Genomic DNA, 19,986 nt, shown 5'->3' with positions numbered 1-19,986 from the left:
TCTCCCTTTTGTTATTGACACTCAACTTCCCTTGGCCCACTCTGGTAGCCAGTGGAAACGCACCACTCAGATCTTCCTTTAAGAGAGAACTCTGGAAGGAGTGTAGTGTGTAGTGAGCTGACTGCTGTAGCAGAATCCACTTCACTGTTGTGCTGAGGCCACACTGTCCCTGAGCAGCTCCAGCCAGTGAGCGAGCACAGTGGCGGTGCTAGAGCTGGGCCATTTCTGCCCCACTTCGGACTCCTCGGATGGGCAGTCTTTGCTCTGGGGCTCCCTTCGCCTGGCTCAGGGCTGCACTGCGGTCTGAGGTTCCTCCTGCCAATTCTCATTCCCTCCCCTCTCCTTTTACAGATGTCAGGACTGCATGGGGTCTGAAGACTTCCCTCTCACTCCCACTCCCTTTCTCCTTTCTCCCAATACATCTCTTGTACTTCTAATTCTGTTTTGGCACCTGCTTTCCCAAGGGACCCAAAATGACACACCAGTGTAAGACGTTTCTCCTAGTTCAGCCAGGTCTTTCTCCAAACTAAAACCTATCCTTTACCAGAGCTCCCACCTGCCTTTGTCTAGCTCACACGTCCGAGTTCTCCTCCTTGGCCTCTGTTGGAGGAGAAAGTTCCCTCTGACAGTGTACTAAGGAGGGAAGCCACAGTCACTGAGCAGTCACCACCCACCTGACCTTTGCCGGCAGGGCCTGTGCCCTGACTGCTCCTCCTACAAACCTCCATGGAGCGCTTGCTATGTTTTCTCATTCCTCTCATGCTGTGTGCTTGCGTGTCTGTCTCCCCTGAAACCATGAGACCCTCAAAGATAGGGACTGTGGCCTGATTCATCTCTACTTCCACAGTACCCAGCACATTTCCTAGCACATGGAATGTGCTTGATACTTTTTTGTCAATGAACTTTATAATTCACACCTGGACCAAAGGCAGACGATACAGTTGTATAAAAAGGGCTTTGTAGTCAGGCGGAGATGGACAAATTACTTAGTTGTTTTGAGTCTCAGCATGTACATCAATTTAAAAAAATAGTAATAATAAAAGTAATTGCTACAGATGAGCCCTTCTTCCCCATTCCTGGCATTTCCTTCATGTCAGTGGAGCTCAAGGAGTATAATTCCTGGCTTCTTCTCTCCACTTTCACGCTTATGCTCACTCTTACCCCAGGGGAGGTGAATTTGGGAAGAACAGACTAGGGGAACTCAGCTCACATCCTTTCTCCCTGGGGATCAGCCTGCCTGCAGCAAACATGTGTTCTCTGTTACTCTGAGCCTTGCTATGGGTCTAGGGCAAGATTTCTCAATCTTGACACTATTGACATTTTGGGCTGGGTAATCCTTTGTTGGTGAGGGAAGCGGGGTGCCCTGTGCATTGTAGAATGTTCAGTAGCACCCTTGGCCTCTCCGCACTAGATATCACTAGCACCTCCCAGTTGCGATAGACAAAAATGTCTTCAGACATTGCCAAATATCCCTGGAAGGAGGAAGTGAGATGGAAATTGCCCCCAGGTGAGACCCACTGGTCTAGGGTAAAAGCCTTACCCCTAAGAAGCAAGTGATTCACTACCTTTTGTGACTAGGTAGATGAGTGTGTCTAATTCTGCGGTTGGGTAGTATAGTAAGTTGCATGGTGAACTCCCAAAAGATATGTCCACATCCTAACCCCTGGAACCTTAGAAAGTGACCTTATTTGAAAAAGGGTCTTTGTGGATGTAATTAAGTTAAGAACCTTGAGATAAGAATATTCTGGATTATGCCAGTGGGCTCAAGTGTCCTTACAAGAGACAGAAGAGAAGACATGGACACACAGAGAAAGAAGGCTGCATGAAGACAGAGGGAGAGATTGGAGTGATGCAGTCACAAGCCAAGGGATGCCTGGAGGCACCTGAAGCTGGAAGAGGCAAGGAAGAATTCTCCCCCAGAGGCCGCGAAGGGGGCATGGCCTTCCTAACACCTCGATTTCAGACTGTCTTCCAGAACTGAGAGAGAATACATTTCTCTTATTGTAAGCCACCCCGTTTGTGATAATATATTAGTCCAGCCCTAGGAAATGAATAGAGTTAGCAAGCCCACTTGGGCTCTCATATTTAGCCGAGCTAGCCATAATCAGTAATAAACACTTTATTTTGATATTCTGGGTCAACTATTGACCCAATTGTCTTATTTCTCACCCGGCTCAGAACCCAGGCAGAGAAGAGGAAAATAATTTTATTAGACCCCTTCAAAGACTCCCAAAATTAACTCTCAGGGTTGGGGTGGAAATGAAATAAGACAGCGTAAGTGAAAGCACCCAGTACAACTTGTGGTGATTAGTCAGTTTATATTAAATGTTACTTCCTTTCCCTCCAGAATGGTGACAGGTAGAATGACCTTCAACATTTTCAGAGTACGGTAAGATCCATCTCTACTTTCTGATCTCCCAGCCAGACTGCAACCTCTCATTCAGAGGACAGCCAGACCGATCTCTACCTTCAATCCATTAAAGCCACAAGGAAGTGGTCAGGCGATTTCAGCAAGCCCTTCCCATGATTCACACACAGAAGCCAGACACATGCTTCCCCACTGCAGGTGTGTGACTGCAAGTGGGTCCCCCCTGGTGCAGGGGACAGGGATGGATTGAAAGTGTCTTATCCAAATGCCCTCCAGCTCCAGACCCATTACCTGAAATCATTTTAGCCATAGGACTCCACAGCAGAGAACAGACAATTGAAGATTCTCTGCACTAATGCCAGCATGATATGTAAGACATCAAATGTCAATTTGTCTCAATCACAATTCTGTATGCACAAGAAGAAAAAATCCTGAGACTTCAACCTAGGAGGGTGGGCCACCCCACTCCCGCCCCCTTTGCTTTTAGGCCTCACTGTTATCTGTGTTGCCTTACTTACATGATCAGTAACTCCGACTCATATCGCATTAATTTATTCTTCTCCAGAACCAGCTTAAACCACTCCTGCAAAAGCTGTGCTTCATCCTGTGTGCCTGAATCTGCTTAAGAAATCAACGGCAAATGGGTTAGATTGGCATTTCTCTTCCCATGATCAAACTGCTTTGGAGCTACTTTAGGGGGCCATGTTTGTAGCAAAAAGGGCTCTGCAGTCGCATCCCCCCGACGGCTTGTTGATGCCTCGAGATCATGGACATGACAAATAAAACCCACCTGTGCATGCTCTGGGGGAGGTCCTCCTGGACATTTAGGGCATGAATACTTCAGCTCCATGAGCCATATACCCTTGACAAGGGGCTGCCTTGTCAAGGGATCACTAATGATCCCTCTCCTACCTATCTGTATGTCCTCCATAAAACTTCTATACAGGGCTTCCCTGGTGGCGCAGTGGTTGAGAATCTGCCTGCCAGTGCAGGGGACACGGGTTCGATCCCTGGTCCAGGAAGATCCCACATGCCACGGAGTAGCTAAGCCCGTGAGCCACAACTACTGAGCCTGTGCTCTAGAGCCACGAGCCACAACTACTGAGCCTATGAGCCACAGCTACTGAAGGCCATGCAGCACCTAGAGCCCATTCTCCACAACAAGAGAAGCCACCACAATGAGAAGCCCGCGAACCTCAACGACGAATAGCCTCCGCTCACTGCAACCAGAGAAAGCCCACGCGCAGCAACGAAGACTCAACGCAGCCAGAAACAATAAATAAATAAAATAAAATAATTTAGTTAAAGAAAAAAAAACTTCTATACATTTGTGCATCACATCCTCCATCAAAGAAAACCCTAGTAACCCTGATGGTTACTATCCCCTTCTCTTCTTCTGAATCAAATGCCTACTGAGTGTCCAGGTAGGGTGTGGCTCCCTTTATGGGGCAGGGAAGCTCACACTTCATTTAGTCACAGAGGAGTAGTAATTGGCATTTTGAATTTTTGCACAAAGCCAAATGATGGGGGAGAAAAAGGTATTAGCTTTGAATCTCATAGGGAAAAAGTTATATCCGTTCACTCTTATAACTTAGATTATGACCTTTCTTCCTTTATTAAACAGAAGAATAACCATGAGAAAACTGACCCTGCTTTTAGATATTCAGTGTTAGATGCTAAATGTTTAGATAATAAAATGCTAAAATCTGGGCATGTTTGAGAAGCAGCAACATGGGGTGGCTTTCTAGTATTTCACCCTGAAATGGGAACACAGGCTGTGTTGCAAAGCTCATGGCCATTCTCGAAGGATTTATCCTGAAGGGTCCCATAGGTGGAGAGGGAAACAGGGCAGACAGAAGATGTGACCTTGGGCCAGTAGTTTAACCTCTCAGAACCTCTGCTTCTTCATGGGGGTAAACTGAACAAGAGGACACACAAGTAATAGAATAATAATAATGAGCTGCTGTTTATAATTCAGGGTTACGTGCCAGTCGATGGGCTAAGTACCTTATATGCAACTCCTCACAACAAACTCACCAGTAGGTTCTCTTATTATCAAGTGGTTTCTTCAACCACTTGATGGCTGAAGAAACAGAGGTTTAAAAGATTAGAATAACTTGCCCAAGCTCACATTTAGTAAGTAGCAGGGCTAGGGCTTGAGTTCAAGGAAGCCTTATCCTAAGCCCATACTCTTCACTGCTTGTATACCCCTCCCCTGTCCTCATCCCTCCCTCCCTCCCTTAGGCCTGTAAGGTAAATAACGCCCCTAGCACATTGCCTTGCACACAGCAAAGTCATCTATAAAAGTGAGTACCCTTTCTCCCTGTCTCCTTGAACACCCTTTTATTGATATGGAAACTGGGGTCCAGAGCACTTGATATGAAATGTCACAAATTATATATTTAGTTAATGTGCAAACTGATGCTACAATGCAGAACTTCTGATGAATTCATTCATCCATTCATCCATCCATTCAATAACGCCTATTTATGGAACAGGTGTCAGGTATTGCCTTTGGTACTGGGGATACAGTGATAGATAATGCCACCTATCACAAGAATTTTGGAGATAGTAAGGCATAGTTCCTGCTGAAAAGGTTACTGTTAGATAATCTTTTGGATCAGATGGACCAAAAAGCTAAAATAAAGTAGAATATTAGAAAACTGTCACAACAACAAAGCAGCAAAAATGACTGGGAATACAGAGAAGGGAGGCTTTTCCTGGTCAGGGTGTGAGGGTGGGCTTTCCCGGAGGAGGTGATGTTTCAACTGGGACGTTGAAGAATGGATAACACTTTGAGAGGAAATAATGAGGGTGGGGGAGGATATTCCAAGAAGAGGGAACAATATGATCAAAGACTAGGGGATAGGATAGAAGATGGTGGAGACAGAGATCAGGAAGGGCTAAGGGGACATGGAGGGGAGGATGATGAGACCTTGGAGGGTATGAAAATCTACATATAATAGAGGCCCCTTAGCCATGCTAAGGCTCTTGTACTTAATGCTGTAGATACAAAGGGACACTGAAGGTGGTTGAGTAGGAGAATGATACCTGGAGTTTCATGCAGGAAGGATTAAAAGGGGGAGAGAAATAAATAAGATGTTACAGAGCACCAAGTTGAGCTTCCTGTGCTTTCTAGTTTGTCCCCACTAGCTATCTATTTTACGAATGGTAGTGTATGTATGTCCATCCTAATTTCCCAGTTTGTCCCACCCTCCCCTTCCCCCCGTGTCCACATGTCCATTCTCTACCGTCTACGCCTCTATTCCTGCCCTGAAAATAGGTTCATCTGTACCATTTTTCTAAATTCCGCATATGTGTGTTAATATACAATATTTGTTTTTCTCTTTCTGGCTTACTTCACTCTGTATGACAGACTCTAGGTCCATCCACATCTCTACAAATGACCCAGTTTCATTCCTTTTTATGGCTGAGTAACATTCCATTGTATATATTTACTACATCTTCTTCATCCATTCATCTGTTGTTGGACATTTAGGTTGCTTCCATGTCCTGGCTATTGTAAATAGTGCTGCAATGAATATTGGGGTATGTGTATCCTTTTGAATTATGGTTTTCTCAGTGTATATGCCCAGTAGTGGTATTGCTGGGTCATATGTTAGTTCTATTTTTAGTTTTTTAAGGAACCTCCATACTGTTCTCCATGGTGGCTGTATCAATTTACATTCCCACCAACAGTGCGAAAAGGTTCCCTTTTCTCCATACCCTCTCCAGCATTTATTGTGTGTAGATTTTTTTGATGATGGCCATTCTGACTGGTGTGAGCTGATACCTCATTGTAGGTTTGATTTGCATTTCTCTAATGATTAGTGATGTTGAGCAGCTTTTCATATGCCTCTTGGCCATCTGTACATCTTCTTTGGAGAAATGTCTATTTAGGTCTTCTGCCCATTTTTAAATTGGGTTGTTTGTTTTTTTAATATTGAACTCCATGAGCCATTTGTATATTTTGGAGACTAGTTCTTTGTCTGTTGTTTCGTTTGCAAATATTTTCTCCCATTCTGAAGGTTGTCTTTTCATCTTGTTTATGGTTTCCTTTGCTGTGCAAAGTTTTTTTCATTAGGTCCCATTTGTTCATTTTTGTTTTTATTTTCATTTTTCTAGGAGGTGGGTCAAAAAAGATCCTGCTGTGGTTTATGTCAAAGAATGTTTTTCCTTGTTTTCCTCTAAGAGTTTTATAGTGTCCGGTCTTACATTTAGGTCTTTAATCCATTTTGAGTCTATTTTTGTGTATGGTGTTAGGGAGTGTTCTAATTTCATTCTTTTACATGTAGCTGTCCAGTTTTCCCAGCACCACTTATTGAAGAGGCTGCCTTTTCTCCATTGTAAATTCTTGCCTCCTTATAGATAGCCAGCGGGAATAAGCTATAAAGCACAGGAAGCTCAGCTTGGTGCTCTGTGATGACCTAGATGGGTAGAATGGGGGGGGTGGGGTGGGAGGGAGGTCCAAGAGGGAGGGGATATATGTATACATATAGCTGATTCACTTCATTGTACAGCAGAAACTAACACAACATTGTAAAGCAATTCTACTCCAATAAAAAAAAGAAAGAAAGAAGATGTTATTCTTTCTTAGGTTTCTTGAATGAACGACTAGATGGATGAATGGACTAACTTATAAACCTGTTGAGTACCACCATCTTCTGAGCATTGTTTGTGGTGCTGAGGGACAGGGATGAATAAGCACTGGTTCCAGCTGTTCAGGAAACTGGGAGCTTGCAGTCCAGTAGGAAAACCAACACTGCACAGGAAAATAGGACACAATGTGCCCCCTGCCATGCAACACAGGAGGGAAGCAATTCATTTTGTGTGGAGGAAGTGGGGAAACCTCAGAGAGGAGACAGTAGGTGAGCTCAGCTTAAGTGGATGAGTGAGAGGCAGGAGGAGGTGAAGAACAAGGCATTCCAGGGCATAGCTGCTGAATGAAAGAATGAAGTATATAGACTAGAGATCATATATAACATAGAAATTAAGAGCCTATACTTTAAACTCAGGCTTGGGATCAAAATTCCATTCTCTGACCTATCACTGTGTGGGCTTAAGCTCTTAATAGCCTCCCTGAGCCTCAGTCTCCTCATTTGTTATAAAGATGCAGTGGAGGGCTTCCCTGGTGGCGCAGTGGTTGAGAGTCTGCCTGCCGATGCAGGGGACACGGGTTCATACCCTGGTCTGGGAGGATCCCACATGCTGCGGAGCGGCTGGGCCTGTGAGCCATGGCCGCTGAGCCTGCGTGTCCGGAGCCTGTGCTCCGCAACGGGAGAGGCCACAACAGTGAGAGGCCCCCATACCACAAAAAAAAAAAAAGACGAAAAAAAATGATGCAGTGGGATTGTGCACACAAAGACCTTAGCCCAGCCCTGCCACTTAGTATAAGCTCAATAAATGGTAACAGTCATTATTCAAATCATATACATGATGGGAGAACACTTAGGGGTCATCTCTCCCAGCCATGGAGGCACATAGGAATTCCCTCTACCTCCCTCCCACCCCAAATTCTACTATAATTCTCCAAGGATGGTAGAATTCCCTGCTGTCCAAGAAGCCCACTGCAGGGCTGTGTACTCTTAAGTATTGAAAACTTCTTTCTTTTGATCTTTGATGGGTTGGCTGCAAGCCAGTGAGCCCAGTTGTGCCCTCTCGAGGAAAATAGAGAACAGTAACTCTATATTTTCATGAAAGACATTCAGATATTTGAAGGCAGGTCTCATGATACACCGAAGTGTTCTTATTTCGTCAGTACCTCCAGGTCATTTATCATTTTGTCATAAAAGAGCTACCCACTCTGTTTGCCCTCTAATTTCCCAGGACACATCTTAAGGAGAGTTCAGAATCAAACAACCCAGGGCGGAGAGACACCCTTGCACCTTCACCCTGTGCCCTGGGATTGCAGAAGTCCTTTTAGCAGCAGTGTCTTCACCTGGCTCTTCCTAACTTGCAGTCGAATCTGGTCTTTCCACAGCAGGGGTGGTGAAGTCTGATGACTTTATGTCCTACTTGTGCAACTGATCTTTTCCTAGACCTAATTCAAGACTTTATGTGTGTCTTGTTAATGATCATCTTGTTTATTTTGTTCCATCAAGGGGAAATCTTTGAGATATTTTCTCCATCTGACACATTTCTCCTAGATTTGGGATTTCTGTGGAGTCGATAAAAAAAGGGCATCCTATACCTTTACGCTATATTGAAAAACAAAACATCAGATAGGACTAGACCAAGAACACAGTCATCTAGCCCATTAGAGACCTTTGGGTGAGACTGTTCTATAAACTGTAAATGCATGGCACCCAACTGGTACCATCCAGTCCATATTTCTGTATTTTGTCCACTAGGCTCTTAGAAGAAACTTTAATAACAAAATAATTTCCTGAAACCAAGCTTCACAAAGCCTGCTTTGTCCATTGGCATGACAAACCTCACACCACCACCCAGAAAAGGAAATGACATTTGTTTTCCAAAGCTTCTAAGTAAACACCAGTGATTCCTTAGTAATCTCTAAATTTCTTTCTCAATATTCACAATTTCTTTAACAATCCTTTCTAGAATTTTGACAAGGATCAGGACTCATGTTTCTTTCCCACATGAAAGTAGAAAATGTGCTCATCACTAGTTTTTTGGTCCAGGAATTCTTCCTGAGTCTTCAAAGACTGAGGTATATCTGCAACTTATTTCAACACCAGGGGGTTAACTCAGTCAATCAACAAATTCTGATTTAGTAAGGCCACATCAAAGACACTACTCTCTGTATGTACGTATCATCTTTCACCCGGGCTTAGAAACCTGAATTCATTGCTCTCCCATTTTTCTCACCTATCCAGATTCAATTTCCTCATCTAGATAGTTGCTTAACATTTCTAGATTGAGGACCATTTTCCTTGATTAAGAAAACAAAAGCGGAGAGTAGAAAACCCTGCCTCTCCCCAATCATGTAACATTATACCATCTGCTTCAGTGCTGGGTCTATCCTTGCCTTGTTTTTAATCCAAAAGAAACAGCACTGTTTTGCTGTCTTTAGAGTATTTTTTGTTGTTGCCTTTCAGATTCAGCCTCTTTGCTACATCATACCTACAGGTTCAAGCCAGACTTTTATCCTGCCTTGCATGTCCCTTCTCCAATCTTTCTTGTGTGTCCTTCTAAAATCTGGTCCCTCAGAGAGTTCCCTGTGCAGCCTCATTGATTTGTATTGACGCTGTACTCCACAAACACAGGTTGAACTGAATCAATCAATTTAATTTACTTTTTTGAGTGGAATAATTTTCAACTTTATAGCCTACAGTTTATTTTTTAGACTCTTCCTTTCCTCAGTAGTCAAAATCACTTTTGGGGATCTCTGAACATGGAATCAAGTGTAGATTTCTAGGGAATCTGCTTTCCCAAAGCATTGGATGCAGGCAGCTTGTGCCTATCCCAGGCTTGCCTTGCTCTCAACCTCAGCAATGTACTGAGATTTCCATCACCTCACTGCTACCCACCAGAGCGCTTCCTTGCAGGTCCTAATGAAGTCTCAAGCAGCACTGCCCTTCACCATAGATGCAGTAGAGCGTAGTGGCAGAGGGCATGGGCTTTGAGAGCGATCAGACCTTCTCTCCCACTTACAAATGTGTGACCTTGATCAAGTAACCTCACATCTCTCTGCCTCAGTCTCCTCTCTTGAAAAATGGGAGTGATCATAGTCGCTGCCTCCTAAATCGGTTATGAAGATTAAATGAGATGATACATGCAAAATGCTGAGCATGGTGCCTGGTACATAGTAAACATTCAATAAACTGTACCATTGTCATTACCACGCTGTTGTTTCTTCCAGTGTCTAGTTCTATAGTTCCATGTGGAGTATTTGCTGTATATCTTTAAACCTCAACTAGAGTGTAATCCCCGACTTGATTACATATGGTTAAACTTTATCTGGTAACTTCACTTGAGATTAATAAAAGCTCTTAAATAATTATATATGTTTTTTGTCTCCATGTAAACGGAAGGGTCATATGGCTGGCTGGATCGTCAGCAGTTGCTTGGGAAGAAGACTAGAGACTCTGTGCCTATACAGACTGTGTACTCAACCATGTCTCCAGCTGGTCCCATGGCTGCTGGTGAGCTGCAAGCCCTTCCAGGGCAGGGATGTGACTGCTACATCTGGGAACCAGGATGCAGCTAGAATGGCACGGCCAGAAAGCGAGCAGCCTCTGGCTGTGAATAGAATAGCCCAGTTACCTAACCCTCGCTGCCACCCCTGCTTGTGACCACAGTCGACTGGTTCTTCCTTTGCTCCTGTGCCCTCACATCATGCTCTTTCTTAGGCAAAATACAAGGATTCCACTTGCTTAAGTGAAATAAAGTAGTCAAAACTCAACACAAAACAACTTGTTAGGGCTTCCCTGGTGGCGCAGTGGTTGGGAGTCTGCCTGCCGATGCAGGGGACACGGGTTCGTGCCGCGGTCCGCGAAGATCCCACATGCCGCGGAGCGGCTGGGCCCGTGAGCCATGGCCACTGAGCCTGCACGTCCGGAGCCTGTGCTCCGCAACGGGAGAGGCCACAGCAGTGAGAGGCCCACGTACCGCAAAAAACAAACAAACAAAAAAACTTGTTATTAATGGAGTCATGTAAATCAACCCACTTGTCCCTAAGTGAGCTCTCAAAAAAGCAAAGCAAACGTTGTCACTCCCTACTGAAATTCTTCTATAACCCCCATAATCAAGTTCAAATCACCTAGTCTGACAGCACTTAGTCCCTGCTTACATTAGAGGGAATGGCACTTAATGGTCCATAACTTTGTTCTCAATGGCCAATAACAGACTAAATGAACAATCCGTTCTTTAAAGTCGTGGCTTTTTAACCATTTCCTTTTGTCGGTAACGCTGAATGCTTCTCTGATTGTGTATTGATGTGTTGTTTTTCCATGTTGGGTCTTGTGTTGCTCTCTGGTTCACAACTATCTAATTCTTTAGACATGATTTCCTGCCCCCTTAGAATCTATGAGAAGTCCTAAATTGGTTTTTGCTGCAATTCTCTCAATGCCCTCAACACCTCAGTGATGTTCTGGAGCATGAACTGGCAGTAGAGTGATTACAGCCAGGATCCTCAGTAGCAGTGTGCAAGCATCTCCCTCAGACTGGCTGGGTTTCAGCCCCTGCCTCTTGTTCTCTGGCCTCTGGTCGGCTCTTAGATCCTGTGCTCATCCACAGGCCTATTTCATTTAAATCTCTAGCCAGGCCTTCTGTACCCAGTGCTCTGGGTACGTTGACTTCCCACAGGCTCCTTACACATGATGGGGATAATTTAGAAAGCTGCACTGGGGGTCTGGCCTGATTCAGTCTTGGCAAAGCCAGGATGCTGGAAGGTAGCTCATGACCCCATTCTGGGAGCCAGAGGCTGCAGCTGAAAAACAAAAATTCTAGTCCTTCCTTTATTAAACAGCTTTTTGTTTCGTTTTGCTTTTAGCTACATATCTATTCATCATAAAGTTTTTCTTGCTTTGAATTTTATTGAAATGACATCATAGTATATGTGGTCTCTGCAACTTGCTCGTTTTAAATTCTTTCTATATGTTTCTAAAATGCCTCTATGCTGCTCATTCATTTTCACTGCTGTATATGTAATATTCAGTTGTGTGTGCCACAGTTAACTGTTCTACAATTTATCCATTTTCCTGTTAATGGATATCTACGTTGTTCTTAGCGGTTTGCTACTATGAATGATGCTGCTATGAACATTCTTGTATATGTCTTCTGATCCACGTGGGCAAGTTTCTCTGGAATATATACTTAGGAATGAAATTCTTGAGTAGTAGGTATGCGAACGTTCGGCTTTACAGCATAAAGCCAAATTGTTTTCCAAAGAGTTGTGGCTGTTTACACTCCCACTAACATTGAATAAGAGCTCCCTTTGTTCCTCACCCTTGCCAAATACTTAGTATTAGATTTTATAAGTTTTGGTAATTTAATGGTTTAAAATAGTTTCTCACTGTAGTCTTAATTTGCATTTTCCTAATTACTAATGAGTATTCTTCTGTGAAATGTATATTTATGCCATTTGTCTATTTTTGTATGGAGTTATTTGCCTGTCTCTTATTGATCTTTAAGAATTCTTTACATATTCTGGAATACTGAAAATTTATTATATTTGTTGCAAATATATTTTCCAAATTAGTGGCTTTTCTTTTTTGGTTATATTTGTTGCGAATGTATTTTCCAAATCAGTGGCTTATCTTTTCCTTTCCTTTATGGGGTCTATAGACTACCAAATTGAGGTCAAGAAGATTCTTAACTTTTCAAGTGCCATTTTCATATTAAAGTCTTTAATTTTTATGACATTGATTACATTTGTTACAAATATATTTTCCAAATTATATGGTTAAAGATAGGGTTCAATTTTATTTTTTTCCTATATGGAAAACGAGTTGTCCCAGAATCACTTACTTTCTGTGAACTGCAGTGATACTGCTGGCTTATATCAAGTTTCCATATATGGAAGATTATGTTTGGGTTTTTGTTTGTTTGTTTTTTAACGTTTTGGCCACGCCATGCAGCATGCTGGACCTTAGTTCCCTGACCAGGGATCGAACCCGCGCCCCCTGCAGTGGAAGTGTGGAGTCCCAACCACTGGACCACAAGGGGAGTCTCATGTTTGGGTGTTTTGGTGGCTTTCAGTAAAGTATTAAAGTTGGCTCCATAAAGGCTGTGCACATTTTTTTGGTTAGATTTATTCCTAGGCACCTCCTGTTTTTATGCTAATGTAAGCAGTATCTTCTTTGTTATGTCATTTTTTAGAAACCAGTGCTGAGATATGGAAATGCAATTGATTTTTCTACTTTGATCTTATTTCCAATTACATGATATAGGCTCTTATTATTTTAAAAAATTATCTCTACATTCCTTTGGGTTTCCATGTGGTTAATTCTATCATCTGGAAATGACAAAAGTTTGTTTCTTCCTTTCTAAACCTTGTGCCATTTTATCCTTGTCTTACTGTACTGGGTAGGGTCTCCTGTGCAATATTGAATAGAAGAGGTGATGGCAGGCATCCTCTTTTTTCACAGATTTTAAAAGAAATGCTTCTAATATTTTACCATTAAACAATGGTATTTGCTACAGGGTTTTGGAAGATATCCTTCAAATTAAGAAAGTTCTGACCCAGCAATTTTACTTCTGGGTATTTATCCTAAGAACACAAAAACACCAATTTGAAAAGATATATGCAGCCTTATGTTCATTGCTGCATTATTTACAATAGACAAGATATGGAAACAACCTAAGTGTCCACTAATAGATGAATGCATAAAGAAAATGTGGTATATATACACAATGGAATATTACTTGGCCAAAAACAGAATGAAATCCTGCTGTTTGTGACAACATGGATAAACCCTGAAGGTATTATGCTAAGTGAAATAAGTCACACAGAGAAGGATAAATACCATATGATTTCACTCATATGTGGAATTAAAAAAAAAAGAACACACAAAATAAAACAAAAACAAGGTCATAGATACAGAGATCAGAGTAGCGTTTTCTGAGAGGAAGGGGTTAGGGGGTGGGTGAAATGGGTGAAGGGGATCAACTGTATGGGGATGGGTGGTAACTAGACTTGTGGTGGTAACAACTCCATAGTGTATACAGATCAGATATAATGCTGTACACCAAAACTTATATAATAATAAAAAAATTAAGCTTCAAGAAGGCAAAATAAAAAGTTCTTTTTTTGGTAAGAGTTTTTATCCTAAATGAGTGTTGAATTTTGTCAAATGATATTTTCGTCTTCTATTGAAAAGCCCATGTGGTTTTCCCTTTTAGTTTGTTAATATGATGATTGTTAAGTCACCCTTAGATTGCCAAATTTTTAAATTAATTGGATTAAATGTTCATTATATTCTTTTATCTTTTTGAATCTTTTTTATATCTGTGGTTGTGTCTGCCCTTTTCATTCCTAATTTATTTCTTCTCTCTTACTTTAAAAAACCAATTTAAGAGGATAGCCTTTAGTCTTTCATTAACTTTTCCAGTGAACCAACATTTGGCTTGCTTGATCCTCTCTGTTTTATCTTTATTCTCTATTTTATTTATATCTGCTCATATATTTATTATCTTCTTTCTTTAGGTTTATTTTGTTTTTCATCTTCTAAATGAAGTTGGACACTAAGCTCATCAATTTTAAGCCTTTCTTCTTTCCTAATAACAGTATTTAAGGTGATACCTCTAAGGACCATTTTCACTGCATCTCATGAGTTTTGATCTATGGTTTTCCTTTTCATATTTAGTACATTTTAAATTTCCAAGTATTTTTTAAAGTATCAATTTGATGTTTTTTTGATCCATGAGAAATGTACATTTTTACTTTCCAAATGCATGGTTTTAAAAAATACATTTTGGTTACTGATTTCTAAGTTAATTACATTGTAGTATAGAATGTGGCCTGTATAATATGGCTTCTCTGAGATTTACTTTATGAACTAATATGGTCAATTTTTGTAAATCATCATGTAAACTTGAAAAAAATATACATTCTCTAATTTGGGGGCGCAAGTCCATTAAATTAAAGTTATTAAGTGCAATGTTCAAATTTATAGTAATGTTTTGACTCTCATTAATTGAGATGTACTAAAACCTCCTGCCATGATAGTAGAAATTTCTCCCTGAAGTTTTATCATTTTTTGTTTTATGTATTTTGAGCCTATTACAGTTAATACATACAACATTTAAAACTGTCATATCCTCTTGGTGAGTTGATCATTTAAAAATTACGTAGTGACCCTGTTTATTGCTAATCATGATTTTGGTATTAAAGGTATCTGCTTTTAATTACCCTAGCTTTATTTTGCTAGTATATACTTGCCAATTTTTTTTTTTACTTTAAACCTTTTATTTATTTATGTTTTATATGTGCCTGCTAAATAGCATATAATTGGGTATTGTTGTTTGTTAACTTTCACTACTATTATTGAGATATTTAGATTTGTTTCTACCATCTTTCTTTGTGCTTTTTATCTTTTTAAAAATGCTTTTAAACTTCTATTTAGAATTGAGTGGGGGGTTTTGTTTGGTTGATTATTTTTTGTTATTTTTTCTCTCTTTGTTTTCCCTAGCTGATTTTTTTTTTTTTTTTTTGTGGTACGCGGGCCTCTCACTGTTGTGGCCTCTCCCATTGTGGAGCACCGGCTCCAGATGCACAGGCTCAGCGGCCATGGCTCATGGGCCCGGCTGCTCTGCGGCATGTGGGATCCTCCCGGACCGGGGCACGAACCCGTGTCCCCTGCATTGGCAGGCAGACTCTCAACCACTGTGCCACCAGGGAAGCCCTCCCTAGCTGATTTGAAGTTATACATTTTTTTTTCTATTCTTTTCATAATTACACTTAAATTTTAAATAGGTAATTTTTAATACCCTAACAAAGTCAACTTAATCAGTATTTTAGACTCCTTTTAGACAACATAAGGGCCCTGGAACACTTCACTTCTAATCATTCAACTCCCAACTTATGTCCATTTTAGTCTGGTATTTTAGTTCTATCTTTGAAAAAAAAATCCATATTATTTTATACTGACAATGTTTATTTGTTTTACTTACATGTCTATTATTTTTTGCATTCACCATTCCTTCTTGACTATTTCAGACTGTCCTCCTAGGTTTATCTATTTTTTTTCCCTTTAAGCATATTTGCTAGAATTTTGTTTGTAGATAGTTAAATCTTTTTTTTAAACTGAATGTTTCTTTATTGTGCACTTGCTCTTGAAATGTAGTTTTTTTGGGTGTACTGTTCTAGCTTGAAGGGTTTTTTTCTTTCTTCAGTCTTTTGAAATTATTAGTCCACTGTCTTCTAACATCCATTATTGCTGTTAAGAGAGCTGTTAGTAAAAATTTTGTTCTTTTTTAAAGTGAATTATTTTTTCTCTTTATCCATTTTAATATCTGTCTTTGGTATCCCTACATTTTCACATCATTGTGCCTAGGTAAGTGTGGATTATTTTAAATTTATCCTGATTTCTCTATCTTGGGCTCCATGTATCTGTAGATTTATGCCTTTCATCCACTTTGGAAAAAATAAAGCTAGCACTTATAAACCATGGATTTGGTGCCAGACCCTGTTCTAAATGCTTTGCTCAGTACCTCAACCATTATCTCAACCATTATCTCTTCAAATAATACTCAACCTTAATTTTCTCTATTCTCTCCTTCTGAGACTTCAATTAAACATATACCAGACCTTCTCATTCTATCCTCTATGTCTATAAGCTACTCTTTCCTTCTTTCCATCTCCTTCTATTCATGTGCTGCTTTACGGTTGATTTCTTGAGATACATTGTCCAATTCACTAATTCTCTCTTCTGCTGTGTCTAAGCTACTGTTTAGTGTATTCGCTGAAGTTTTAGCTTCAATGAATATAGTTTTCAGTTCTAAACTCTCTATTTGATTATGTTTTTTAAAAAAATCTCCGATCATCAGTTTTTATTTGAAAAAATTTAAATCTAAAGGATTAAGCATTATATTTAGTTGTTTCTTTAGTCTCTTTTCATCTAGAACAGTTCCCTAGATTCCTCCTTCCCTTTTTTTTAAATGACATTGACTTTTCTCACTTATTTTGCAGATTGCCTCTCAATTTGAACTTGCCTGATTGTTAAATTCAAGGTAAGCGTTTCTGGCTGAGGTGCTGCATAAGTGAACATGTATCTTTCTTAGGACATCACAGCAGGAAGCTCATGATGTTAGTTTGATTATGGTTATGATTGGTTAAGGTTAAGGTGGTGTTGCCTGTTCACTTTTGTTTTTCTGCTTGCTAATTTTTGTATGTAATCTTCTATTTCTTTAAATGTTTCCCACAGAGACATAGTATATTCTGTATTTGATAACTATAGTTGAAGTTCTTGGCCATTTAAATTTGTTGATTTTGCTTGAACCTCATTCTTAGTGGCTCACTTCCTTGTGTTTTGGGTGATTTTTAAAATTATTATTATAAGCTCATGGTTTACTGAACTTAATCTGTCTGAATCCTGAGAGCCTAAACTGAGGCATGGTTTCTTCCATATAGGATCTATAATTGGTTTTGGAGTGCTAGAGACCTGGCTTAATATGGGAATCTCAAGGTTAGCTCCCCTACTTTTTGTTAGACCCAAGGCAACACTGGATTTCTGTTTTTGTGTTTGCTTCCCTCCTGGAACATGTAGGCTTCAGCATACCTTCTTTTCTCTCTCTTTTTTGGCCCTGAGAGATTTTTCTCACTTACTTAAGAGCCTAGCAATGTTTTCAAAAGTATCTTGTTGCTATGAATGGGCTTTTATAGTATTTAGTCCACCATTCCACTGCTCCACACTTCTTAGGAATCACATTCTGTATCCTTGGATGAGGTGGCCAGTTGGGTTGGGTATTTAGTTTAAAATATTTTTTTCAGGTAAAATTATTACAACAGTGTTTTTTAAAACCGAGGGTTGCAAAATTAATCTTATGGGTCACAACAAGCGCTAAAATTGAGACAGAATAGAAAGTAGTAGTCTTTTATATGCAGCAAAATTCAATATTATCTCTTGAAACATTTTATTCAATTATATATTCATATGTACTAACTTGTGATATAAAACATATTTCTTGCTGCTGTCATGGGAATTTTTTTGTGTAAAGCAATTGTCTAGGGCACACAGCTTTGAAGCCTCAATGACCCTAGAATCCATGCAATGGAGAGAGGACCCAAGCCTCCTTCAGGAAGAGAATCTTAGTCTTGCCCTCACTGGGCCCATCTCTGTTACAAGGCCACTGCTCGACCAGGTGGCTACTGAGGCTAAAAACAGAGGTAAATACATAATAAATGGATTATTGACATTTGTTGAGTGAGGTAATCTGTCATAAACCTTGAGCATCCCTGCATGTCTTTGCTGAGTGTGCCAAATAGTGAGGCCTAACCATCCTGTGTCCCTGAGCCACTCCTGCAGCCAGCCAAGTAGACTACTTGCTTCCTGGGAAAGGGGGCTGGCTTATTTACTGCTTGCCATAAAAGCTGCTGAGTTCCTCTACTCTGGCACAATCGACTGTGCGCACAGCTGTCATCAGGGCCTACCAGGCTACACCCTGGCACTTAGATACAGGGTAACTTGTACCACACTGCTGCTCCTGCTGTTTGCTGTGTTGTGAGTAAAAACTCCCTTGCTCTGATGCACTGAATATCACTGTTTACTTTCAGCACATAGAGTGTAGCAAATCCATCCAAATTCCTTGGTTGCTTAGCTACCAACTTCAGAGTCTTTGTCTACGAATGGCATCAGGATTCAAACTCAGGAGTGTCTGATTCTAATATCTGTGCTATTTTCAGGGCACCTTGTTGCTTTATTATCCAGGAAATTATTATTTCTTCTGTTCCTCAGCAGCAGTCAAGATAAAAACCACAGAGTGTAAGCCAAACTACTTCCCTCTTCCTGCCTAGTTCATTGCAATTTCTCTTGTCATAATGTGTGCTCCTGCTGCCACCTGCTGGCAGCCTCAGACACCCTGCTATTTCTTTGTAAACCCCTTATCTGTGTGAAGGAAAAGCCATCGGGCTCTAAAACAAAAAAGCAAGAAGCTCAATGCAGGGATGCAGGCAGTCAGCTGGTAAACCATCTTCAAAGTTGGTAAAGCTGTAAGGGAGGAATATTCCGTTACATTCCCCTGGGGACTAATCTTTTCTCCCTCAAAGCTGATCTCAGTTTTCCCCAGATTTTACCTGTCTCCAGGTATTGAAAGCAAGCACAGATTCCGTTATCTACTAAATTTGAATGGTGGTCTCTTGCTAAACTGTGGTGTTCCATCGCACATAACACTGACCACTACACTGACAACCAACAAAACCAAAAGGTAACCAAGAAGAGTCTAAGTGGCTGCAAAGCTCGACTTGACCTCTTCATAGACGGCGAGGCTCAGAGCAATCAGGCCGCTGCATATCATGGTCCTTTACTCTGGGCAGCTAGGACCATCAGGAGAATCCATTTCCTTTGTCAAGGACGTCCATCTCTCTCTCTCTCTCTCTCTCTCTCTCTCACACACACACACACACACACACACACACACACACCCTACAGAACATAATGACTTGTCATCTGGGGTGGGTTGTTGGACTTTTGTTTTCCTTTGTTTCCCTTGCCTTGACAAAACGGGGAGAAACCCTTCCTGGGGGTGGGAGAGCTTATTTCTGACTGTTGGAAAAAGAGAAAGCAGGAATTGTTGTCACGACAATTGGGAGCTCATCAAAGCCTCATTTTGCTCGTCAGCCATCACTGCCCTCCGTCCTGCACCCCCGCGTATTCCTCTAATTCAATGCTTGCCTAATGAATAACTCCTAGGAACAAAAGACCCTTTCAGGCTGGCGCACATCATTATCAGAGGAGACTTGTATAACTGTCGCAAACGACTCACGTTTTCAGGCCTGTCTCTAAATCTGGTTATTCACAACCTTTATAGTTCAATATTATTGCCTAACTGTGATCATTTTCTAATTATCCTAATAATACTTATTAAATAATTCCCATTAAATCACTTGAACCAGAGCAGCCCAGGCCAGCTCAAATACAACTTAACCTAATAAGCATCGGTCATTCATTAAGCACCAGGGCAAGCTCTTAAAGGGGCTGAGTAGAATATTAAACTGC

General features: G+C 40.9%; 1 protein-coding gene across 15 annotated transcripts in view; it reads right to left on the bottom strand.

Moving 5' to 3' along the window:
* Positions 1-19,986, bottom strand: part of LOC116758806 (F-actin-monooxygenase MICAL2) — a 222,787-nt gene that overhangs the window by 8,590 nt on the left and 194,211 nt on the right. For 7 of the 15 annotated variants that reach the window (XM_032642002.1, XM_032642007.1, XM_032642004.1 and 4 more), the window contains one exon: positions 2,887-2,989. In XM_032642002.1, coding sequence (XP_032497893.1) covers positions 2,887-2,989 — 103 coding nt within the window. Of the gene's footprint in view, positions 1-2,659; positions 2,776-2,886; positions 2,990-19,986 lie in introns of all 15 variants that reach the window. The other 8 variants (XR_004351240.1, XM_032642006.1, XM_032642008.1 and 5 more) reach the window with 3 other exon arrangements.

The sequence above is a fragment of the Phocoena sinus genome, chromosome 8 (assembly GCF_008692025.1).
Source record: "Phocoena sinus isolate mPhoSin1 chromosome 8, mPhoSin1.pri, whole genome shotgun sequence".
Taxonomy (NCBI): domain Eukaryota; kingdom Metazoa; phylum Chordata; class Mammalia; order Artiodactyla; family Phocoenidae; genus Phocoena; species Phocoena sinus.
Note: the sequence above shows the minus strand (reverse complement) of the source record. Positions and strands in the feature narration are given on the sequence as shown.